Here is a 27,133-nt window from a genome sequence, read left to right as displayed (position 1 = left end):
TACCTTCTTGAAAAAATGATGCAGTGATGTCTGGGTGATAGCTTTTTTTTCCTCATCATAGATGGCAAGGTAGCATAGGTTGCATTCTGAATGGCTGCTGCAAATTTCAGGTTCCATCCTATGTACCTGTGTCTCTCCTCATGTTGCACAACAGTACTGTCAAGTACAGAAAAGCACAACCACTCATAGAGCATGTGTGCAAGGGACAATGTACGCCAGACACATGAACTAGCATGGTTGGACATGCAAATATGTGTCACATCTCTGAAAGTTTACAACTTGAAGGTTTGTATGTAGGGGACTTATCATAGTTTGAGGGACTTCTGTTTGATCTGTAAGAGGAACCGACTACTTGACTCTCTTCTATGGCTAGGTTGGATCACCATCTTCTGTTCAGTGGGGAAATTAAATCCTACCACTTAGGTTGTCTTTCCAGTCATGAGGTTCCAAATCAATTCACCTCCCTCTTAACATTTTTGAGAGTTTTCCTTTGGTTGCCTCCTTCAGTTCAGTTCAGTTCGGTTCAGTCACTCAGTTGTCCGACTCTTCGTGACCCCATGAATTGCAGCACACCAGGCCTCCCTGTCCATCACCAACTCCTGGAGTTCACTCAAACTCTTGTCCATCGAGTCGGTGATGCCATCCAGCCATCTCATCCTCTGTCATCCCCTTCTCCTCCTGCCCCCAGTCCCTCCCAGCATCAGGGTCTTTTCCAATGAGTCAATTCTTCGCATCAGGTGGCCAAAGTATTGGAGTTTCAGCTTCAGCATCAGTCCTTCCAATGAACACCCAGGACTGATCTCCTTTAGAATGGACTGGTTGGATCTCCTTGCAGTCCAAGGAACTCTCAAGAGTCTTCTCCAACACAACAGTTCAAAAGCATCAATTCTTTGGCGCTCAGCTTAGTTATTTCCATAGTTTATAGAGGAGCAAAAACAAACAAACAAACAAAACAGGTCTATGCACTCTTGTACGGACCCGAAGTCTATGTTTAACTTTTAAGAAACTGATGTTTTCCAAATTAATAGTATCATTTTATATTCCCAACGACAGTGTATGAGGTCTAGTTTCTTTCACATCCTTGCCAACACACGATATTGTCAGACTTTTAACTTTTAGTCATTCTATTGGGTATGTAATGATTGCCATTATAGCTTTAATTTCCAATTACCTGATGACTAATGATGCTGAACAATATTCATATGCTTATTTGCCATTTGTATCACTTCTACAGTGAAATGCCTATTCATTTTTAGCCAAATTAAAAAAAAAAAAAACTGGGCAGTTTGTCTTACCATTGTTTAAGAGATCCTTATATATTCCAGGTTCAAGTCCTTTTCAGATACATTTTGCAAATATTCTCTCAGTCTGTGGTTTGCTTTTTATTATCTATAAAATATCTTTTGGAGAAATGAAGTCTTTAGTTTTCTAAGTCCTACTTACTCACATTTTCCTTTATAGTTTGTGCTTTTTGTAACCTATTTAAGAAAACTTTTGCCTTGCTCTAATAAATTATCACCAACTTAGGTTAAAACAACACAAACTTATTTCATATAAGTTGGTAGGTCAGAAGTCTGGTGGACTTCGATGACTTCTTTGCCTTGAGCCTCACAAAGCCAAAGTGAAGGTGTTGACTGTCTAGGCTCTTATCAGGGCCTTCTGGGAAGATCTATTTCTAAGGTTGGTCAGGCTACTGTTAGATTCTAGTTCCTTTCTGCTGCAGGACTGAGGTCTCTGATTCCTTGCTATCATCTGGGGCTGACCTTAGCTCCTAGAGGCCCTTATCCAGTTCTTGCACATCAACCCCGACATCATTGAGCCAGCAACAGAATAGCAAATTCCTGTATTTGGATTTTTTTTTAATTGGAGGATAATTGCTTAACAACATTGTGTTGGTTTCTGCTGTACAACATGAATCAGCCATAAGTATACATATATTCCCTCCCTTTTGAGCTTCCCTCCCACCCACCCCCACCCCAGCTCAGCATCAGGCCGAGCTCCCTGTTATACAGCAGCTTCCCACTAGCTATCTATTTTAAACATGGTAATGTATATATTTCAATGCTACTCTCTCAATTTGTCCCATCTTCCCCTGCTATGTCCACAAGTCAGTTCTTTACGTCTGTCTCTATTCCTGCCCTGGAAATAGGTTCTTCAGTACCATTTTTCTAGATTCCATATATATGCCTTGTTAGTTGCTCAGTTGGGTCTGACTCTTTGTGACTCCATAGACTGTAGCTTGCCAGGCTCCTCTGTCCATGGAATTCTCCAGGCAAGAATACTGGAGAGAGTAGCCATTCCTTTCTTCAGGGATCTTCCCAACCCAGGAATCAAACCTGGGTCTCCTGCATAGCAGACGGATTCTTTACCGTCTGACCCACCAGGGAAGCCCCCAATATGCTTAAATGTACATTTGTCTTTCTCTTTCTTCACTTGTCATGTTTGGAATTTATTACCTCCCCTTCTGTCAATTTCTCTTGCCTCCAGAGAGAAAGTTCTATGCTTTTAAAAGCTGTGATTAGACTGGGCCCACTCAGATAAACCAGAATAATCTCTTTAAAGTCTATAGCCTTAATCACACCTGTAAAGATGTGACCCTGGGTATTTAATATACTTACAGGTTCCAGCGATTAAGGTGAGGACATCTTTGGGAGACCATTTTACTTACCATACAAAGTCACTAAGGTTTTCTTCTAGTTTTATAATTTAGCTTTACTTCTGTTATACATTGTGGTAAAATATATTTTGCCATATTTTATATTTGTTGTATTTATATATTTTGACTTACGAGTCCTTTTGTAAATGGAGAGGTATAGAACAAGGTTCTGTGTATGTGTGTCTATTACAATCCACTTGTTACAGCACCATTTTGGAGAAAACATTATCCCTTTCCCATTGATGTCCTTGGCATCATTAAAAAAAAATTAATTGAAAAAATATAGATCTATTTCTGGATTCTCTATTCTGCCCTAATGCTCTATTTCTTATCTTTCTGCCAATTCCAGTCTTAATTACATAGTTTCATAAATCCTATAATCAGATTGTTTAAATCCTCCAAGTTTGTATTTCTCTTTGAAAATTTGGGTCTTAAATCCTCTGTATTTCCATATAAAATTTAAAACCAGCTAGTTAAGGTTATAAAAAAATCCTGCTGGGATTTTGATCAGTATTACATCAAATCTTTAGATTAACTTGGGATAACTGTCAGCTTAATATTATCTTCGGATCTATGAAAATTATAAACTGAGTTGTTTTCTTGAAATTCAAATGTTGACATTCTAATGCCCATGTGATTGCATTTATATTATAAAGTTAATTAAGGTCACAGGTGCCAACTAGCTTTAGTCGTGTCCGACTCTTTGCAACCCTATGGATTGTAGCCCGCCAGGCTCCTGTCTATGGAATTCTCCAGGCAAGAATATGGAGTAGGTTGCCATTTCCTACTCCAGCGGATCTTTCTGACCCAGGGATAGAACTTTGTCTCTTACTTCTGTCTCCTTGAATTGGCAGTTCTTTACCACTAGCAACAACTAGGAAGCTGAAGTCATGGGGTTATGTCCCTAAATCCATAGGACTGGTGTCCTAATAAGAGACACCGGGAGTTCACACACACAAAGAGGCCATGTGAGGACGCAGTGAAAATATAAGAGCCCTCAGGACAGACTAAACCTGCAGACTTGGTGATATTGGACTTCTAAACTCCAGAATTGTGAGACAATAAACTTCTGCTGTTTACGACACCTGGTCTGTGGTATTTTGTTATGGCAGCGCTACCTGACTAATATGAACATGACATATCTCTTTCAATCATACAGGCTTTATTATCTCTAAGCAATATAATTTTCAGGATACAGGTACTACACATCTTTGGTCAAATTTGTCCTTGAAGTATTTCACAGTGTTTGATGCTATTACAAATAATTTTAAATTTAATTTTCTTCCACTTATTAACAGAGTTTCCATACACTCTACAACCAGCTTACCTTACTGCTAACTTACATCTTACATTTATCATGGTACATTTTCACAGTTATTGAACCAACAATGATACAATACTGTTAACTAAACTCCATACTTTATTTGGATCTCATGAGTTTTCCCCTTCAGATTTTTTTCTGTTCCTGGATCACATCCAGGATGTCACATCATATTTAGCCTGTCTGCTTTGTCCCCTTTGATCTGTGAATATCTCAGATACTCCTTGTTTTTGATGACCTTGACAGTTTTGAAGAGCCAAGTACTGTCAGAATCTCTCTCAGTTTATGTTCCTCTCGTGGTTAGCGTGGGGTTCTAAGTGCTTGGGAAGACAACAGAAGTAAAGTAACAGTCTCATCAAGTTCTCTTAAGCGTATATGCTGTCATAACTGATGATGCTGACCTGTCCGAGGCAGTGTGTCCCAGTTTTCTAACTGCGAAGTTGCTTTTTGTCCCCTTTCCATACTTTATACTCTTTTGATGTAAATCATGAAGTACAGCCCACTCTCAGGGTATGGGGAGTTAAGGCATACCACCTTGAGAGGGAACATCTATATAAATTATGTGGAATTTTACCAAGATCTGTCTCACCTCTCTATTTACTCAATCATTTATATCGGCATGTACTCATTGATGTTTATTTTATACTTTGGATTTTAATTCAATACTAAGTTACATTTTTGTTCAAACTGTTCCAGCTTTGGCCATTGGAGGCTCTTTCACGTTGCCTTCTGATCCTCTGACATTCAAAAAACAACTTAGCTATTTTTAAGGATCAAGCTTAGTATGTTAATTATATTCACACTGTGCAAAAGACCTCTAGAACTTTTCAAAACTTGCAAAACTAAAACTATTCCCATTTCTCCCTCTCTGTAGCACCTGGTAACCATCACTGTGTTGTGTTTCAATGAATTTGACTACTCTAGATATCTCATACAAGTGGAATCACACAGCATTTATCTTTTTCTGACTGGCTTATTTCACTTTGCTTAATGTCCTCAAGGTTCATCCTTCTTTTTCAAGACTGCATAATGCTCAATTGTATGTATACATTACATTTTCTTGCTTCATTCATCCTTTAGTGGACATTTGAGTTGCTCCACCTCTTGGCTACTGTGAATATGTTGCAAAACCTGGGTGTGCAAATATTTCTTCAAGACCTTGCTTTTAATTCTTTTGGATATATATCCAGAAGTGGATTGCTGGATCATAGAAATCATACTAGTTCTACTTTTAATTTTTGAGGAACCTCTATACTCTTTTCCATAGTGACTGCAACATTTTACATTCCCACCAACAGTGCACAAGGGTTCTAGTTTCTCTGATCCTTGCCAACATTTGTTACCTTGTGTGGTTTCCTCCAACTTTGTGGGTTTGGATTTGAATGCATTTATTCTAGTGGCTACAGCCACATGATTCAGAGTTCCTTTCAGGAGAATCTGATGTAGGGAGTATACCTGATCTAGCTACTGGATTTTCAGATCAACGGATACATCTGTGCTGAGGCCACAGTCCCCTTCAGCCACTAAGCAAGACATGGTCCAAAGTCAGGTCATTTCTGCCTAACTCTGGACTCCTTCTGAAGGCTCTACCTTTGTCTTAAACCCTCCCCTTTATTTTTTGTGTATTAGAAAGATACCCTTCCCCTAGTAGGTTCTTGCACATCTAATTTTGTCTTGGCATCTACTTCTCTGACACAGCATTTCTGGGAAGAAGTGAAATTAGATATTTAGTTTACTACCATAATTTAACTATTAGGACAATTGCTTCAAATCACCCTCTTTAGTTTGCTGACATTAACATGGTCATAGCCCTGGAAATAACTTGGTGCCAAATGTGTTTCAAAAGTAATCTGAAGAGTTTTAGAAATAAATTTCTTTCAATGAAAAGAAAAAAGATATTTAGTCTAGTGTCTTAATATGGAAGTGACTATTAAGTTTTGAGTTCTTTAAAGATGGGAGAATGAATTACTTCTAATGTATTATCTGAGAGAAAGTTTATTGTTCTCATTTACTGAAACTTACAATATTCCATCAAGTTACCCAGGGAAATCCAGGCAGCAAAAATTATACAACACTGTCCATTCCTTTAACAGATTTCAAACCAGTTTTAAAAGGCCACAGAGCTATATATAAATATATGAGTGTGTGTGTGTGTGGACACACACACTATACCATTTAAACTACTTCTATATTCTATACTTAAAATTTCAAGTGTAGAAGCATACTTTTTAGAGCTGAGGTAACACCAACTTTCCCTCAACATAACTGCATAGGTGTTTAAGGTTAAGTGTGAATACTCCTGTGAAGTCTCAAGTCACCCGATCAATTCCATTTTGATTTTAGGTAAAAAGCAGTATATTATACTGCATCTGAACGAAACATCTTCAGTACGTCTGTGTCCATGTGTCTGTGTCAGTGGAGGGGGGAAGAACAGGTATATGCCAGGGAAAAGCTGACTGAACCACAGATAACTGAATGTTAGAAGTCTGCTGTAGTTGGTAACACAGAAACATACACAGTCTTCGTATTCAAAGTCTTCATAGGGATTTCTTCTGTAATTTCTAGAATGGAAAGAAGAAGTTTTAAGGAAATAATTTTTCTATCTATTCTGGATGATATTAAAAAAAAAAATGTTAACTGCCTGGATAGCAAGATATTCAGCCTTACCTTAAGGGAAGCCTAAACTTTGTCTCAGCTACTGGGTCGGGGGGAGGTACTTTTTCCTGAATGACAGGAGTATCTTTTGTCATACATTGTGAACACGCCTGGTAGTTTATGCTAATGAGATGACAATGAGATGACTCAGGGTGGAGCTGGCCACACCAGAAAAAACAATCATACGAGCAATTATACCTATGTAATGAAGTCTTAATATAAACTCTGGACATCAAGGCTCAGGTGAGCTTCTCTGGTTGGTAATACACTGTACATGCTACTGTCATGCTCTGGGGCTAGGAGGAGGTAACACTGTCCACGGCTCCTTGGGGAGAGATGATCTGAAGTTATATACTTGGACTCTCTTCCAGATTTGGCCCTTTGCATCTCTTCCCTTGGCCTGATTCTAGTTTTTTTTTCCTTTCCCTATAATAAATATGGTCATGAGTACAACAGCTACCATAAGTTCTGTGAATTCTGCTTGTAAATTATCAAACCTGAGAGTAATTTTGGGAAACTCTCTGAAATGTGCAGTTGGTGTCAGGGGGACCAGAGTCTTGTCCGAAGTCTTTTGTCTGCCTAGCTCCTAATACTTGGGGTTAGAAGTTTTAGGCAGATTTCTCGAGGACTGTGTTCTTAACTTAACTAATCTTAACTAATCTGAGTACTGACTAAGATGTACCTACACCCTCACTCAAATAGTATTTTCTTTTTTTTTGAATGCATGAATTCCTTTATTGAAAATATTGGGCTAGCACTGCATTACATACACTCAATATCCATAAATGAAGGGCTACACATGTCTGATGGACAATATTGTCAAACAGTATTTTCTATGTCTACAGAAAAGGCCTAGACTCAATTCTAAGCAAGTAGCTCAGAGTTGTGGTTTCTAAATACTAACACCTTACAATAGGAAGAACAATCAGTTCCAAGTTTAGGGAAGAAAGAGTATATGATAAACCAAGGACACTTACAATGTCAGAAAGCAAGAAGTTATCAAAGATTGAAGGCTCAGGTCAAAAGATATAGGAGACAATATGACTAAAGATAAAATATTTGAGCATCCAAAAGTATAACACAGATGTTATAGATCAAAACACACTGAATACATAAAAGCTCAAAGAAAATGGGGACAGAAAGGAGAGAGAGAAAGAGAGAGAGAACAAAAGAAAGCCACAACTACTGAGCCTATGAGCTCCGGAGCCCACACTCCACGATCAAAGAGCCCATACACACCAACTACTGAGCCTGAGTGCCACAACTAGAAAGTCCGTCTGCTGCAACTAAAACCCAACACAGCTAAATTAAAAACAAGAAAAAGTGTCCCTGTATACTGGATAATTTAGAAAGCCATATGCATGCCCAGAGCAGTATGCGTACATAGAGAGACCTGAGAAGACCCTAGGCATTCGATTCTGATAAAAATAAAAGGCTTTTGTGGCTAAAGGTGGCTGACTTTCAGGACTCTGTGCAAAAAGAAAGAGAAGCCTAAGGCAGGGCGTGGCAGAGTTGAAGGAGTGGCCCAGAAAAGACCCAATCTTTAAAGACTAGGAGAAGTGGGTATTTTATTTTTAAACTTTTAGTTCCTGGAAGTCAAAAAAACTCTTGTCAAAATATTAATAAAGGAACTATTTTTAAAAATAATTTGGAAAAGTCATTGACAGTTACAGCGTTCAATCATTAAAAACAGCAAATCCTGGGGAGGAGAACCTAATTTCCAGAGTCACCACATTCAAATATCCAGTTCTCAACAACCAAAAAATTACAAGGCATACAAAATATAGGAAAGTATGGCCCATTCACAGAAAAACATAAGTAACAGAATCTGTCCCTGAGAAAGTGCAGATACCTGAACTTAACAGACAGACTGTCTTAATCAACTGTCTTAAATGGAAAACAACAGACTAACGGAAAGGCCAATGGAAACCACAGACAAAGAACTAAGAAACCACGAAAACTATCAACAAAATGAGAATATCAATAGAGAAATTACAAAAAGGAATTAAACAGAAATAGTGGAAATGAAAAGTATAATAACTGAAATTAAAAGTCACTTGCGGGACTTCCCTAGCAGGCCCCTGGTCCCTTCTGATGCAGTGGGTGAGGGTTCAATCCCTGGTCAGGGACCTAAGATCCCACATGCCTCATGGCCAAAAAACCCCAGAAAACATAAGACAGAATGATACTGTAACAAATCCAATAAAGATTCTTAAATGGTTCACATCAAAAATTCTTTAAAAAAAAAAGTCACTAGACAAGTTTAACAGCATAGTTTAGCAGACAGAAGAATCAGTGAACTTGAAGATAGGATATGTGAAATCATTCAGTCTGAAGGAGAAGAAAAGAGAATGAAGAAAAGTGGACAGAACCTAAGAAGCCTGTGAGACACAGGCCAAGTGACCAACATACATTTTATGGGAGTTTCAGGAAGAAAAGAATATAAAGAATATTTGAAAAAATAAAAACCAAATCATGAAAGCAGCAAAAGAGATGGAAAATACCAGGGATTCTCAGTAAGACTAAAAGATTAATTTCTAACCAGAAACCATGGGAGCAACAAGGCAAAGGGGTAACATATTTAAAGTGCTAAAAGAAAAAACTATCAGCAAAGAATTCTCCATTTAACAAAACAGAGTTTTTCTTAATTTTTTCTTCAAAAATTAAGGAACAATTAAGACATTTCCAAGTAAACAAACATTGAGGGAGGAGATCATTACTACCAGCTCTGACCACAAAGAGACGCTACATGGATCGTTCAGGTTGAAATGAAAGGGTGCCAGACAGTGAATCAAAGTCATGTTGCTGCTGCTTTTAATTTTTAACCCCACTTTTTGTTTTCTACATGATTTTAAAGTAAATACATAAAACACAATTAAGAATTTATGTTTTGGGGCACATAATTATAAAGATATAAATCCTGACAAGAATACAAATGGGGACAGAGCTGTATAGAAGCAGAGTTTTGTATGTTATAAAAGTCAAACTGGCATCAATTCAAACTAGACTGTTATAAATTTCACATGTTAGTTGTAATCCCCATGGTAAACACTAGCATCTTAAGAGAAAAAATCACAAAAGGAAGTGAGAAAATAGTACAACACAAAAAAATCAACTGAACACAAAAGGTGACGGTAATGGAGGAAATGAAGAGAAAGAAGGCACAAGGCTCCTAGAAAAAATGTCCCAGTAAAATGTGAGAGCTTCTTCCTTATCAGTAACTATTATTTTTCTTTTTAACCAGAGCCTAACTGACCTGGAGAAAGAGAAATACCCATCTCTAGGCCCCTTCAGCCTTCCTTTCTACCTAAAGAGGAAATATTAAAAAGCTGAGTAAACATCTGTGAAGGTCACAGCTCAGAGGCATAGGCCCACTAAAGACTGAAAACTAACTTTAAAATTATAGAACACTTCTGCCACTTCTCCTCCCCTCATACTCTACTACATCAGAAGGGCTCCTGTATAATAGGGTATTACAGCTGAAAGGATGTGCAAAGCTCTGACCATATTTAAAAAGGAATCTCTAGGGAAACCATAAAACAACAGAAGGAAATTGGAGCCTCTGGAGCCTACAGCAACAATAAACAATTATAGCCTAATTCCTAGAAGATAAACATAAAACTTTACAATGAAGGCCTACCTTACCTCAGTTCCCTTTCCCCAAAACATCATACACTGCTATCAACCAAATATCACAAGTTATTCTAAAAGGGAACACAGTAGGAAGAGATGAAGCAAGCATCACCACTAGACTCAGATGTGACAGAGATTTTGAAATTATCAGACTGGGTATTGAAAATAACTAGGATTAATGTTAAGGATGCTAATAGAAAGGGTGGACAACATTGAAGAACAAATGGGTATGTAAGCACAAAGATGGAAATACTAAGAAAGAATTAAAAGGAAATGTTAGAAATCAAAAACTGTAACAGAAACGCAGGATGCATTATAGCAAAAAATTTATACTCAAGAACAGCATATTCAAACTTCAGAAAATCAAAGATATGACTACTTTGGGAAAGACAATGTCTAGTAACTTTCCACCAGTGCTGGGAGACACAAATCTTGATTTAGAAACTCCAATAAATCCCACGCTATAAGGCTGTAAAAATAAAAGGATGAAGTGACAAAAGGTTTTTGGGATGACAAGAAGGATGGCTATTAATCAGAAAAAAACAGATCCCATTAAGGGAAGCTATTTGAGGAAATGATTCCAGTAGCATCAGCATTAAAATGAACACCCATGTGAAACGGGATTATAGAAAAGAACACAAGGGGAGGGCTAAAAAGTCAATAGAGAAATTGTTGGAACAGCCACAGAAGCTGAAATCACAGAAGTGGATGATGTAAGTGGGAGTAAGAGAAAACCTATCTTTAAAGACACTAGCCCGTGTCTTGTCCTGACTCTGTCTTCTCAATTATGGAATGGAGAATGTCAACTAATGACCTAACTCTTCACATTTTTATGCAGCTCATTGAGAAAAGGTATGCTTTATAAGTTGTAAAGGAGGAGGCACATAAAGTCAGTTATGTTTCCTTTAAGCTGTTATTTTAAGATACAGTGATCATTTTGATTCTCGGGGAAGAGGACAATTTTGGGATCAGCAAACAAGCTAACTTACCTAGAAGCGTATGTTTTTAATAATATACCATTATATATTTTTAGATTTATTTCCAAAACAAAAAGTAATCATCCTTTTAATTATTATTAATATTCACAATATGGCAAATTTCTGGAGATAGCAAAAAAGTAAAAGAAAACAATAGCATAATCTCTTACACATATAATCTACAAATGATTGATGGTATCAAAATCTATTTTCAAGAAAATAAAAACAAAAATGAAAAAGATTAGCATGTTCTAAAATCTCCTCACCTTCTGTTTGAGTCTCATTCAGAAACAGCTTTAGCTTCCTGCTCCGGAGGCCAAACATCTTGGCAGCTTCATACAGAAGACCTTGGTGGGTAAGCCCATTCTGTCCAAGTGGATTTTCAAGCAGAAGAGTGCCTACTGTTCCCATTAAACACTCTATAGAAAAATAAAAAAGATTTAAATCCTGAGAGTTCACCCTCTCGCTGGTGGATCCCTACTGGAGGTGGTAACCAGCTCTACTGGGCAGAGCTACAGGCTTGAAAGCCAGACGTGGGTACAAGAGTGGGATTCACTGTAGAAATAGAAAATATTCCACTGGGGGAAAGAAGAAAGGGAAGAAAAAACAATTAGTACAAGAGCCCAGGAGTTTAGGGAAGAGATATTCAGTAAACAGTCAAACGAAGCACATGAAGACAGTAATAAATGTGCACAATGAGGATCTTAAAATATCAAGGAAAAACAAGTGTCGATCTAGTCTGCTGATTAAGGTGTGGATACTTACAACAGTTCTCAGAACATATTTCAAGAGAAAAAGGGGAAAAATTACCAATTACAATGGTCTGGCACTTAGACAATTCAGTTTCATTTGGCTGTAATTTTTACCTAACCAATTTACCTTATTTCCTAACCATGTTAGATGGACGGGTGTTCTACATAAACACACCAAAGAAACAGGCCATGAGTGTCCCCCAAAGAAACGTGGGCGTCTACATTTTAAATTACTAAGTTGAAACTGACTTGAAAAATCCATATAAATCAGAAAGATTGAACATTAAAGGAATCTTAACACCTAGCATTCCATTACCTGCCCGCTGAGTGTTCACAGTTGGGGGAGGTACGCACCTTGTGGATCTGCATTCAAGAGCTGTAGGTTGATGTACTGACAGAGAAGAGTACTAGGACTGTCCACCACAGACAGCGCTGATCCTGCAGTCACACAAAGTGTTTTCCCACTAAGATTCAGTAAGTTGGTTTGGTTTTTTATTTCTAAAAATAACAACAACAACAAAAAAAACAATCATTCTTTAGGGAGAACAGTTCAGAGCTGAAGTCATTCACTTTTTCTTACTTAATTATTAAACTATCATGTACCTTTATAGTGACGCTTTCCACTTAATTTACATTTATTAAAGAACACTGCCTTTTCTATAAAATTAGACATTAATGACATGCACATAGTAGGAAATCTTAATGTTGCAAAATAACATAATATTCATAACTTATAAATAAAGCAAATTAATTTCCCCCTTTAGTATTTTTTCCTCCATACTATGCATGTGCTCAGTCGCTCAGTTGTCTCTTTGTGACACCACGGAGTGTAGCCCGCCAGGCTCCTCTGTCCATGGACTTTTCCAGGCAACACTGGAGTGGCTGCCATTTCCTACTCCAGAGGATCTTCCCAATCCAGGGATTAAACCTGAGATTCTTGTGTCTCCTGCATTGGTAGGTGGATTTTTTATCACTATGCCACCTGGGAAGCCCCATAGTATAGGTTCCTTTTAAAATTTCTTCCTACATAAACTTACCATGAAAAGAAACCTTATGTCAAAAAAATTATGGTCAGAAGGTAAACTGATTAATGAATATAGTCAACTATAGCAAGACACACAGAACAGACATAGTGTAATTTCATTTATATACAATTAAATATTGTTTCAATGGTAAAGAACCCGTCTGCCAATGCAGGAGACGCAAGAGACGTGGGTTCAATCCCTGGGTTGGGAAGATCCCTGGAGAAGGAAAGGGGAGTTGGACACAAGGAACTGGATACAACTGAGCACACCCATGCTAAACACTGCTTGAGGTAGAAGATTAGTTATAGTTACTATGTTCCTAAAGGTCAATGTGGGGCCCAGGCACGCCTCAGCTTTCACAGGCTGCCACTTGCTGGGTCAGAGGGGACAGCAAGCAACCCACACTAACCTTTCCTGTAACCTCCCATCTTTTGAGCCAGGTACAAGAGCAACTCTCTGGCAAAGCTCTTCTGCAAGTCCACAGACTGTCAGTGTTAGATGTGGCTAGACAGATGTGTTCCAGTCTTTTTCTTTCTTATTTTACAATGACTTGAGACAGAGATCCAAGCTGTCCACTGACTGACTTACCAGCTTCCCTTGGTGGATCTGGGTCAGAGATTTTTCCCCAGATCCTCCAATGAACCATCTGTCTTTTAGATCTTACTTTTCCAAGTTTCTCCCATATCAAGTTTGTGTCCCTTACTCAGCCTTAAATGATACAACAGCAAATGGTTTTCATGTTGCTTCTATCAATTTATAATCCAACATTAAATGACAGTTCCTATTACATAATATCCCTGACAACATCTGATATTATGAAATTTTTCTGGTTTTTTGCCAATCTGGTTGCATGTAACAGTACCTCATTGTGGTTTCTACTATTGAGGTAGAGCAGTGTTTTCTTTATTGGCCACTTAGATTTCTTCTTTTAAGCTATTTAGACATTTCACAAAATGAACATTCAAATTTATTAATTGAGTGTATTAGTTTCCTATGGCTGTTGTAGTAATCACAAACCGAGGAGGGGAGTGGTGGAGGGTGAGGTAAGCAAGACAGCTTAAAACAACAAAAATGTATTGTCTCACAGCTTCCTGAAGGTGATACGTTCAGAATCTGTCAATAAGGCCATGCTCCCTCTGAAGCCTGTAAAGGAATTCTTTCTTTTCTCTTCCTAACTTCTAGAGGTTCCCAGCAATCTTCGGTGTTTCTTGGCTTGCAGGTTTGCCTAATTCCAATTTCTGTCCCTGTCACCACATAGCCTTCTGTTTCTGTCTTCACATGGCCCTTTTCTTATAAGGACACATACTGGGGTAGTGCCCACCTTACTCTAGTATTATGTTAACTAATTCTAATACATATGCAATGAACCTGTTTTTCAAAGGTCACATTTGAGTGCACTGGGGGTAGGGAAGAGGACTTCAACATATCTTTTTTTGGGTAGAGATGGTGGGGTGCTAGTACCACAGTTAAACCCATGACAGTAGGAGGAAATGCACTTATAATTCTTTAAAATTTTATGTAGGCTTGTCTTATTGAGAATTTGGATTTAAGATGCAGATACTATGTCTAATAAAGTTAAAACTCAAGAGGGAAGTCTCTGAAGCCTAGAATACATCACATGGCTAACAGGAAAGACAGCAGATTAGAATCTTCATCTCCTATTAAGTTCAGTGTTCTATCAGCCACATCACACAAAGGAGGCACAAAAAGACAGGGCAGGCAGGAAGTACTGTAGAGGCCAGCCCTGACTCAGAGTTAGGAAAAAGGCAAAGGTTATGTATCATAACTGTTACCAAATTAAGATCTTCACTGATTCACCTCATGTCAAAGGACACAGGTGAATACCTTTGACTTCCCACATACCTGTTTCACCAAGGAAGACAGCCAGCTCTGTATTTTTTACACCAAAAATGCTAGTAACAACATTCTTCAGTTTTACAAGGTCCAACCTATTATCTCCTTTTGGATTTTCCAGAAGTAATACTCCACCTAAAAAGCCACAAATATAAGTGAAACTGAAAAAAAAAAGTTAAATTTGAATGAAAAGTCAAGGGGAACATCATCTATATATTTTCTTTGGTCAATGTCTATTCATGTCTTCCCATTTTCTAATTAAATTTTTAAAAACTGCTGACTTTAAGAGTTCATTATATATTCTGCATACATACATCCTTTGCTGTATACGTGATTTGCAAAGATCTTCTACTAGTCTATAGCTTTTTTTTTTTTTTAATCATTTTCACAGGATCTTTCACAAAGCAGGATTTAAAATTCTGAAGAAGTTCGACTTCCTAGTTTTTCTTTTTATGAATTGGACTTTTATTACTAAGTCTTAAAAACTCTTTGCCTAATTCTGAATCCTAAAAATTTTGTTTTCTCCTAAATGTTTCATAGTATCATACTTATGCCTGTAATCCCTTTTAATTTACTCTCTGGACAAGGTGTAACACTTAGGTCTAGGACAATTTTTGCATATGTATGTCTAACTGCCTGGTACCACATAATGAAAAGACTAGTCAATTAAATCACTTTTGCTGATCTATTGAGTGCAGCATCATCTTTTTGGATTTGAAACAGCTCAGCTGGAATTCCATCACCTCCACTAGCTTTGTTTGTAGTAATGTTGCCTAAGGCCCACTTGACTTCACAATCCAGGATGTCTGGCTCTAGGTGAGTGATTACACTGTTGTGGTTATCTGGGTCATGAGACATGTTTTGTACAGTTCTTCTGTGTATTCTTGCCATCTCTTCCTAATATCTTCTGCATTGTTAGGTCCATACTGTTTTTGTCCTTTATCATCCCCACCTTTGCATGAAATGTTCCGTTGATATCTGTTCACTTAAGAAGGCTTTCTTATTTCTCCTTGCTATTCTTTGGAATTAAGCATTCAGCTGGGTATATCTTTCCTTTTCTCCTTTGCCTTTCGCTTCTCTTCTCTTCTCAGCTATTTGTAAGGCCTCCTCAGACAAGGATTTTACCTCTTTGCATTTCTTTTTCTTGGGGATAGTTTTGATCAGCACCTACTGTACAATGTTACGATCCTCTGTCCACAGTTCTTCAGGCACTCTAACAGATCTAATCCCTTGAATCTATTTGTCACTTCCACTGTATAATCATAAGGGATTTAATTTAGGTCATACCTGAATGGTTTAGTGGTTTTCCCTACTTCAATTTAAGTCTGAATTTTGCAATAAGGAGTGCGTGGTAGTGGAGCCTAGTTTATTCTCTGTAGTTGGTTGGAGTAGAGCAGTTATGGTCTAGACGTTTTTTTGTCTTGCTAGGTTCCCCTTGAAGAGACAGCAGGATTTTCTGTGTGCGTGCGTGCTTAGTCGTTTCAGTCATGCCTGACTCTTTTCGATCTCACGGACTGTACCAGAGAGGCTCCTCTGTCCATGGGATTCTCCAGGCAAGAACTGGAGTGGGTTGCCACGCCCTCCTCAGGGGATCTTCCTGACTCAGGGATTGAACCTGCATCTCTTGGTTCCTGCATTGGCCACAGGGTTCTTTACCACTAGTGCCACCTGTGAACATTCTGCTGGGGTGTTTATATTCATGCCCGTTGGTCTTTCATGGTTGCCGGCTTCTTCAGCTCCGAGTCTGGGATACATGAAGCAAAAAGAAAAACTAGGAAATTTTCCATCTTCTTACTTGATCCCAAGATTCTTAGTTGGTCTGCCTTCTTCCCTCCACCATTAAGAGTCTTCTTATGCTTGCTTTTATATATCATGTCTAGGGTGTTTAGCAGTCCTTTGTGGCGAGAACAGGGAAAAGTATGTCTACTTCACTTCCTAGAAGTGGAAGTTCAATCATTTACTTTTTTTTACCAATTCTCTTATAATAGCCTTAAAAACATTCATAGGTTTAACTAAAAAATAAAATAAAAGCTATGGAATTCATTTACTCTTACCTTGCTCACTGCCATTTGTACAAATGTTAAGATTGACATATGCACAAGCAGGGCCATGCGTGGAAGATCCTTTGGTGAGTGTAATTTCCAGGTCAGACCCTTTTAACTAAGCATATGAGAAAATGTGACTGGGTAACTACAGCATCGGATCAGTGTCACCAACTAAGATAGCAACTATTCAGCAAGAATAAGAGCTCTACACAATTCTGAGAGCATATTTAATCTAATTACTAAAACAGCCAAGAGCTACATTTCCCCCCGCTTTTATCTTATTCTTTCCCATTGAAAAGACAGTCACATTCAGGGCCTGCTTGTCTGTTCCATTTGTCCCATACAAAATAGGATCAACACAAGGAACATATGACTGAATATATGATTAACTGATATAGAAAAGAATTTTTTTCTTTCAGATATACTTCTGAATTACTGGCCAATATTTTTCATATCTTGGTCAGATTTCACAGTTACATCTAAAATGTACCAACAAGAAATGAAATTGTAATTCTATGTATAACTTATTACCATAAAAGTAAACTGCTTTTCAAGTCAAGTGCTATTTACACAATATTAATTTTTATAGTTTTAGATAAGACAGCACCATAAAGTCATCTAACAATTCTTATGTATGTCCTGGTTACCTTTTCCAAGAGAATAGCTCTAATTTTCTTTTTTCTCTTTTAGACCTCACTCTCTAATCCTATTCACTATTCTCCAGAGAAGACTAAGAACTATACTAATTGCTACCAGGGGAGAGAACATCAAGATATGACTAAAAAACTTAACATAAAATTTAATCCTAAATCACTTACTAGTTCAACAGAATTCAGAACTTACCTGCATTTTTTCTTGAATAAGTATTTCATCCGATATAGGAACTGGATATGGTTTCAAAGGAGACTTTATGGTAGCAAATATGAAGTCTGTGTGGCTTTCGATAACATTATTCAGATATTTTCCCTCAGAAGTTGCTTTATAATAAACTGTTATTTCATCAGTTGGAACCAGATTACACTGAAAACACAAAAAGAAAATTTAAAAGGGAAGCACACTTGTCAATTAAAACATAAAACACTGTTAAATAGAGCTGATGATCCCACACTGAATCATTATGGAAGGGTACGATATCCTGACAAATTCTCTGGGAAAAAAAGCAAGAATTCACAAAGCTTTTAATTGAGACATAGTTCATAAGCACACCATTATCTATTGGAGTGGCTACCTCAGACCTTGAACTCAGTCTCAAAAACCTGACCAGATGAGGACAACTTGTAGGGGGCCCTCCCTGAGATAGAAACTCTCTGGCTCTCTCACCCAGTAAGGGAAGGCAATGGGTTTTGTGCACTTGCTCTGGCTCTCAGCTTCTTGAATGAGGAAGAACCACCTCATTCCATCCAGATCCAACAATCTCTCTCTCCCCTGAGCTAAGAACCCTTCCACACTGAGTGCACCTCTACTCTTCTTCAGAGGTGTTTGCTGTCATCTCTGATAACCATATGTGCCAGCCAGGAGGACTACCTATCCAGAAGATGGTTTTGTGGACACCCTAAGGAACTGAAAAAGGAAGACAAGGAGCACATGTCAACAGAAAGCTTCCGATCAGAGAAACAAGAGTCACAATTAGCTTGGGAGTGAACAATGAAAGGGAAAAGAGGCCTAAGAAGTATAATCTGAATGGATCGTAGATCAATGATAATCAGTAATAAATTACTGTGGTTTATATTACCTGTGTCTCCTCTCTTTCCCAACAAGCAAAACAAAAATCAAAACAAAACTCTAAACAGTAGCTTATCTTTAATTTCACAAACTGACCTTTTTGCGAAGTTTCTGGATACGATTGATGACTTCCCGAGCCATTCCTTCATCCACCATTGACTGGTCAGGGGTGACATCTAAGAGAACCAAAACCTGTAGGAATGAACAGTGTACACCATGACAATCAAACATAGAAAAAACAGTTCTTTCAAACTCAGCAAAATGGTGTTTAAATTCTTCGAAGTCTATAATGCAGCACCATTCAATCACAAAACTGAGTCAAAGACATGAAATTAGTCTCTTTATAGTTTGAGTCCTCCGTTGTAAACAGTTATTTTCTCATCTGGAGAAAAAGGTGCAACTTTTCATTTTTCTTCTGAAGGGTGTTGCTCACAGGAGATGTCCTGAGACCAACTTAAACCACTTCAGTATTCTTGCCTTGAGAACCCCATGGACAGTATGAAAAGGCAAAAAGATGTAACACCAGAAGATGAGCCCCCCAGGTCAGTAGGTGTCCAATATACTAATGGGGAAGAACAGAGAAATAGCTCTAGAAAGAATGAAGAGGCTGTGCCAAAGCAGAAACAATGCTCAGTTGTGAATGTGTCTGATGGTGAAAATAAAGTCTGATGCTGTAAAGAACATATTGCATAGGAATCTGGAAAGTTCGGTCCATAGGTCAAGGTAAATTGGACGTGGTAAAACAGTAGATGGCAAAAGTGAACACTGATATCTTAGGAATCAGTGAAGTAAAATGGATGGGAATGGGAGAATTTAATTCAGATGATCATTATATCTATACTGTGGGCAAGAATCCCTTGGAAGAAATGGAGTAGCCCTCATGGTCAATAAGAGTCCAAAATGCAGTACTTGGGTGCAATCTCAAAAATGAACAGAATGATCTTGGTTCCCTTCTAAGGCAAACCATTCAACATTATGGTAATCCAAGTCTATGCCCCACCACTAATGTCAAAGAAGCTGAAGTTGACTGCTTCTATGAAGACCTATAAAACCTCTCGAACAAACACCAAAAAAAGAGGTCCTTTTCATCACAGGGGACTGGAAAGCAGAAGTAGGAAGTCAAGAGATACCTGGAGTAACAGGTAAGTTAGGCCTTAGAGTACACAATGAAGGAGGGCAAAGGCTAACAGAATTTTGTCAAGAGAACACACTGGTCACAGCAAATACCCTCTTCCAACAACACAAGAGACAACTCTACACAAGGATATCAACAAATGGTCAACACTGAAATCAGATTAATCATATTCTTTGTTGCCAAGGATGGAGAAAGTCTATACAGTTAGCAAAAACAAGACCTGAAGTTGACTGTGGCGCAGATCATGAGCTCCTTATTGCCAAATTCAGACTTAAATTGAAGAAAGTAGGGAAAACCACAAGACCATTCAGGTATGACTTAATCAAACCCTTTATGATTATACAGTGCAGTGACAAGTAAATTGAAGGGACTAGATCTGGTAGACAGAGTGCCTCAAGTACTCTGTCTTGTACAAACGGATGAAGGTTTGTAACACTGTACAGGAGGTGGTAACCAGATCCATCCCCAAGGAAAAGAAATGCAAGAAGGCAAGTGGTTGTCTGAGGACTTACAAATAGCTGAGAAAAAGAGAAGCAAAAGGCAAAGGAGAAAGGGAAAGATATACCCAACTGAATGCAGAGTTCCGAAGAAGAGCAAAGAGGTAAGAAAGCCTTTAAAAATGAACAATACCATGAAACAGAGGAAAATAATAGAATGGGAAAGACTAGAGAACTCTTCAAAAAATTAGGTACCAAGGGAACATTTCATGCAAAGATGGATACAATAAAGGACAGAAATGGTAAGGACCTAACTGAAACAGAAGAGATTAGGAAGAGGTGGCAAGAATACACAGAAGAACTATAGAAAAAAGATATTAATGACCTGGATAACCATGATGGTGTGATCACTCACCTAGAGCCAGAAATCCTGGACTGTGAAGTCAAGAGGGTCTTAGGAAGCATCATTATGAACAAAGCTAGTGGAGGTGATGGAATTCCAGTTGAGCTATTTCAAATCCTAAAAGATGATGCTATAGTTCTGCACTCAATATGCCAGCAAATTTGGAAAACTCAGCAGTGGCCACAAGACTGGAAAAGGTCGGTTTTCATTCCAATACCAAAGGAGGGCAATGCCAAAGAATGTTCAAACTACCATACAATTGTGCTCGTTTCACGTGCTAGCAAGGTAATACTCAAAATCCTGCAAGACAGGCTTCCACAGTATGTGAACTGAGAAATTTCAGATGTACAGCCTGTATTTAGAAAAAGCAGAGGAAGCAAGAGATCAAATTGCTGACATATGCTGGATCATAAAGAAAACAAGGGAATTCCAGGAAACCATCTACTTCTGTTTCATTAACTATGCTAAAGCCTTTGACTGTGTTTATCACAACAAACTGTGAGAAATCTTAAAGAGATGGGAATACCAGACCATCTTAGCTGTCTCCTGAAAAATCTGTATGCAGGTCAAAAAGCAGCAGTTAGAACAGGATATGGAACAATGGATTGGTTCCAAATTGAGAAAGGAATATGTCAAGGCTATATATTGTCAAACTGCTTATTTAACTTATATGCAGAGCACATCATGTGAAATGCTGGGCCAGATGACTCACAAGCTGGAATCAAGATAGCCAGGAGAAATATCAACAACCGCAGATGATGCCACTGTAAAGGCTGAAAAAGAGGAAGTAAAGAACCTCTTAAGGATGGAGAAAGAGGGTGGAAAGCTGGCTTAAAACTCAATATACAAAAAACAAAGATCATGGCATCCAGTCTCATCACTTCCTGGCAAACAAATGAGGAAAAAGTGAAAAGAGTGGCAGATTTTATTTTTTTGAGCTCCAAAATCACTGTGCACGGTGACAGCAGCCACGAAATTAAGAGACACTTGCTCTTTGGAAGAAAAGCTATGACAAACCAAGACAGCATATTAAAAAGTAGAGACATCACTAGGATGACAAAGTTCTGTATACTCAAAAGCTATGGTTTTTCTAGCAGTCACGTACGGATGTGAGAGCTGGACTGTAAAGAAGGCTGAGTGCCAAGGAATTGATGCTTTTGAATTGTGGTGCTGGAGAAGACTCTTGAGAGTCCTTTGGACAGCAAGGAGATCAAACCAGTCAATCCAAAAGGAAATCAACCCTGAATATTCACTGAATGTACTGATGCTGAAGCTCCAGTACTTTAGCCACCTGATAAAAAGTCTACTCATTGGAAAAGATCCTGAATCTGGGAAAGATTAAGGGCAGGAGGACAAATGGGCAACAGAGGAGGAGATGATTGGATGGCATCACTGACTCAATGGAGATGACTTCGGTCAAATTTTGGGAGATAGTGAAGGACAAGGAAAGCAGGTATGCTGTAGTTTATGGGTTGCAAACAATAAGACACGACTTAGCAACTGAACAACAGTAACAACGACATGGAACTCTGCTTTCTAATAAATAATATCAACTCTGCTCATAAATAAAATCACCAATCATGAAGCTAGTACAGCAGTATAACTTTTCATAACAGATTCACCACAAACAAGTGAACCTCAAAGCAGCCATCTCCGTTGTTTTCTTTAACCATGACCTGTTCTATCCACTGGTTGGTTTGTACAATTCAAGATACAATTTCTATAATGGGCCACAATACTTTTTAAAATTGCCACCTTCCTGTCAACTTTATCCACTATTTCATCTTCTCTGTCATAAAGGTTGTCAATGATGATGTGGTAATAATGACAGTATCACTTCTATTACAGAGGGAATACATATATATATATATATATATATATATATATGAATTAGGCACCATCCCCATTTACATTTTTGAGGACACTCAAAGATAACAAACTTGCTCCATTTTATGAAGATGCATAGGAGGTAAACTGAAAATGGATAAGTCACGGCAGGGTAACCATGGCCCACAATACACAAATTACATTAAGAAACTCAGAAGTATCACAAGACAACATTTCCTTAAGTATAGACAAGCTCTTCCAGCCTCTCTTATTTACATCTTCTTGCTGGTTACAAACCTTCTTCCCTGGCCCCAATTCCTTCTTTTGTAGTTTTCTCACCTTCAGCTCCTTACACTGTCTGCCCACGTGGAGTTCTGTCTACATCATATTTAAGACTCTGTGTATGGCAATTCCCCAGCAGTTCAGTGGTTAGAGCTCAGTGCTTTCACTGCTGGGGGCCCAGGTTCAATCCTTCACTGAGGAATTAAGATCCCATAAGCTGCATAATGTGGCCAAAAAAAAAAAGACCTCATGTAAAGGTTGACTAAACTCACACGAGGTATTCTCCATCATCCCCCATATGTGGAATATTAAGCACAGAGGAACTCCAGCAGGTCCCTTACTCTCATATTAGAGATCTTACAATCTATCTGTCTGGAGAAGTCTGGTCAAGAGTGAAGAGAGATGCTGTGATCCATCACAACAAAAAACCCAGACCCCAGAATCCACAACTGTCTGTACATCCTCTTCAAGGGATGCTCTCTAACCACTCCCACTTCTACCCCAGACTTAGCCCTTCCCTGTACTTATCTCTACCAGATAACTTACCAAGTAGAATAATAAGAACAGATTTACTTTTCTATCTCCATGACTGACCCATTCCTTGAAGGGTAGGATTACATCTTCCATGTTTTTGTATGACCCAGCACTTATTGGCATGCATAAAGTCACAAAATATTTATTTATATATCCATTAAAGAAATGCGTATGTCAAGAAGCTATAATAGAGAAGTTTAATAAGGCCAATCTAAAATAAAAGCCATTTTACCCTGAGACAAGCTGCCAATACTGTCAGGAGGAGCATGCTGCTGCTGCTGCTAAGTCGCTTCAGTCGTGTCTGACTCTGTGCGACCCCATAGACAGCAGCCCACTAGGCTCCTCTGTCCCTGGAGGAACATGGGTGAGTATTTTTTTCCTCTGATGTTCTTATTTTTTGGTAAATGTTCTAGGGAATAGAAAAATACCTGGGCATCCGAGTGTGCTTCAAACTGTGTTGTTCCACCTGTCGCCTGATCAAAGGTGTATATGAGACGGATATCTTCTTCATGCAATTCATGGCCTTCCACAACAATGGTCCCTATTGGAAAAGCAACTGTCACTGTTACTCAATCAGTAACCCACTCCTGAAGCTGCCCTGCTACCAATATACTGTGCCACTCTCTAATAAAAACTTCAAATCATCAAGCTACAGTCTTTAAGAGATTATGTCTTACTGACTGACTCTTACTGACTCATGACTACTGTTGTAGTCAAGGATGAGATAAACTTTCCTTAGACTACACCATGCTATCGTAAGGCCATTTATATCACCAATATCTACTGCTGTATATAAGGTCCTAGATCCAAAAACATGTGCCAGAGGCAACAAATGAATCCCCATCATAAACATAAGCAGCAAGCTACAATGAAGAAAGCACAGTCTGTAGAGTCAAGCTAGACTTAGGCCTACCACTCAAAGGTGGTAAATCCCTGGTGTTCTTCTACCTGCCTATCCGGGTACAGTCAGGGTGAAAAGAGGTAGACAGCGTGAAGGTCTGAGCATCATACCTATTCATGGTAGGCAGAACATGTAAACAGCTGAGGATGGCAGTTCCCATTTCCCATACCATTTACTATAGTAATTCACAAAACAATCTTCTGGATCTTTGAGCAGTGGGCTGTCATTTTCACTTTATGTCACTGTATTCTAAAAACTGCTTTCCATCAATATGGAACAGTTCACTCAGAAACTACAGTTTAAAAACTACAGGCTTTCAGTTTCAAATAAAGCTTATTTCAAGAATTTTTAATATTTTGGCTAATTGGTGAAACAACTTGAGATTTATGACCTGAAGGCTGATCAAAGATTTTGTTAATTTAACAAATCAAGCTGAATTAGTACTGATTCAACTTTTAGTTGCTAGTCTCTAATGTTTTATAAATTTTATCTAAAAATTTGGGGAATCTTATGGACATTTCCCCCAATTTCCATAACTACTCATCTGAGTTATGAATCCTTAAATCTTTCTTCATGACATTTCCATGCTTATGATTTTCAATTTCAGAGGGAACCCAAACAATCAAACACCTTGTACCCTAGGATTGCTGCAGGAAGTCAAATAGCTGTAATCAGACCATATATGATTCTAATCATGGCAGAGGTCAGAACTCCTGGGCACCTGGAACAGCTTCCTAAAGATTTCCTTCAGCACACTTATCAAAAATATGATTATATTCATACATCTTTAGCGTCTACCAGCACCATGAGGGTAAGGACAATGTCTGTCTTATTCAACTCTATGTTCTCAGTGTCAACAAACAGAAGGGCTTTAAAAAATATTTGCTGAATGAATGACTCCACTCTTGCTCAATTGAGAACAAAATATGTATTCTAGATATTTCAGAGAAACATTTTAAGTTCTGACACAGTTTTGGAAGAAGCTCCAAACCTCAATGCTAAATCCCTTTCATTAAAAATACTTAAGTGTTTAAAAATTACAATTTTGAATTAAAATTAAAAGATAACTTTCTTCTTTGAATATCTTCTGGTCTTCATTCTGGCAACTCAAGTCATCTTTTTGTCTACAAGCAACATCTGACAAGGGTAACACTCTATACCACTGGGTGGTGAATCTGAAGGGTTTTGCTCTCTCATTAGGGTAGATTTTTCCAGGCCCATATTAGCACTTATAGAATTCAATGGTAACTTACAGTTTATCCATCTGACTCAATGATTTCAAGTAGAAACCTAGCTGAAAGTGAAAGTGAAAGCCACTCAGTTGTGTCCGACTCTTGCGACCCCACGGACTGTATAATCCATGGAATTCTCCAGGCCAGAATACTGGAGTGGGTAGCCTTTCCCTTCTCCAGGGGATCTTTCCAACCCAGGGATCGAGCCCAGGTCTCCTGCACTGCAGGCTGATTCTTTACCAGCTGAGCCACAAGGGAAGCCCAAGAATACTGGAGTGGGTAGCCTATCCCTTCTCCAGGGGATCTTCCCGAACCAGGAATGGAACTGGAGTCCCCTGCATTGTAGGCGGATTCTTTAACAACTGAGCCATGAGGAAAGCCCCTAAACCTAGCTAGAATGAATCAATTCCACAAAACATCTACCTGTGAGAATATTCACTGAAATATTAGTTATACTGTTAAAAGAATGGAAACAATGAAAGCACCAACAATAACAGACTGGTTAAAAAAATACCAGGTAACCACAGGAAGAAAATTTTTGCAACACTTATTGAAATAGCATTTTAAAGACTGACAAAACACAGAAATGTTTATAATGTAAAGTGAAAATGCAAAATAAAAAGGTAAATGAAAACCAAATAATGTAAATATAAAAAAGTGAAAAATGTGAAATAAATTACAGGGTGATTCCCATTTGTAAAGCTATAATTATATGACTACATACGTATATAGGATGAACTAAATCAGAATTTTAACAGTGAACTAAATCAGAATTTCAATCTACATTAAAAGGACGGGTGATGGGTCATTTTTATTCTTTGTACTTTTAAAAAAATAAATTAGCAGAATTATTCATAATAAATATTTTTATGAACAGAAAAAAAAGTTCTAATTTAAGGGAAGGCTGTAATAGTAGAAATCAAAGAGGAGGCTAAGTACGAGATATCCATCAGGTTGAGGACACAAATGGTGCCCCCAGTGAAACAGATGCCCACCATTTTCCTGGAACCGCTCCAGCTCCTCATTGCTCAGCTGTTTGATGGATGTCATTACCATCTTGAAAGCTCCTTTCAGACGCTTCCCCAGGACCATGTGATCTGGCTCTGCCCTTAGGCGAACGCCATACTTGTTTTTATCTGTAGATAATGTAACTTTTCGAACATTCAATTCCTGTATTTGATAGACATGCAAAAACAAAAACGAAACAAATGAAAATATGTCCACAAAAATTTGAATACAAATATTTATAGCAATAACCAAAAAGTGGAAATAACCCAAATGCTGATCGACTATGAAAGGATAAATAAAATGTGGTATATCCACCTAGTGGGCCATCATTTAGCAACATAAAGGAAAGAAGCATTAATACGTGCTATAACATGAATGACCCTTGGTGCTAAGTCACAGAAGCCAGACACAGAAGCCCACATATTGTATGATTTCATCTACAGAAAATGTCCAGAGTGAGCACACCCAGAGACAGAAAACAGACAGAAAACAGGACTGTAGGATCCTGAGGGGAAATGATGCATGAATGATAATTTGGGGTCTCTATTTGGGGTGATGAAAATTCTACAAAATTGTGGTGATGACTACACAACCCTAACTCAATTAACAAGGACTGTAGCATTAGAAATATGGACTTCATGTCTCAGGGGTAACCTTTGCTCAAGCAATTTAACTGTCAATTAACCAGAAGAATCAGTTAATTGTAGTATTTCATGTCTCCCTCATGCTAGCAA

General features: G+C 38.2%; 1 protein-coding gene across 2 annotated transcripts in view; it reads right to left on the bottom strand.

Moving 5' to 3' along the window:
* Positions 1-3,802: 3,802 nt before the first annotated feature.
* Positions 3,803-27,133, bottom strand: part of IARS1 (isoleucyl-tRNA synthetase 1) — an 83,370-nt gene continuing 60,039 nt past the window's right edge. For both annotated transcript variants that reach the window (XM_005901826.3, XM_070375282.1), the window contains exons 26-34: positions 26,387-26,561; positions 23,687-23,799; positions 18,737-18,832; positions 17,762-17,938; positions 16,928-17,033; positions 14,883-15,008; positions 12,349-12,492; positions 11,509-11,661; positions 3,803-6,538 (exon numbers count right to left, since the gene is read on the bottom strand). In XM_005901826.3, coding sequence (XP_005901888.2) covers positions 6,456-6,538; positions 11,509-11,661; positions 12,349-12,492; positions 14,883-15,008; positions 16,928-17,033; positions 17,762-17,938; positions 18,737-18,832; positions 23,687-23,799; positions 26,387-26,561 — 1,173 coding nt within the window. In that variant the 3' untranslated portion in view covers positions 3,803-6,455. The remainder of the gene's footprint in view (positions 6,539-11,508; positions 11,662-12,348; positions 12,493-14,882; positions 15,009-16,927; positions 17,034-17,761; positions 17,939-18,736; positions 18,833-23,686; positions 23,800-26,386; positions 26,562-27,133) is intronic.

The sequence above is a fragment of the Bos mutus genome, chromosome 8 (genome assembly GCF_027580195.1).
Source record: "Bos mutus isolate GX-2022 chromosome 8, NWIPB_WYAK_1.1, whole genome shotgun sequence".
Taxonomy (NCBI): Eukaryota; Metazoa; Chordata; class Mammalia; order Artiodactyla; family Bovidae; genus Bos; species Bos mutus.
Note: the sequence above shows the minus strand (reverse complement) of the source record. Positions and strands in the feature narration are given on the sequence as shown.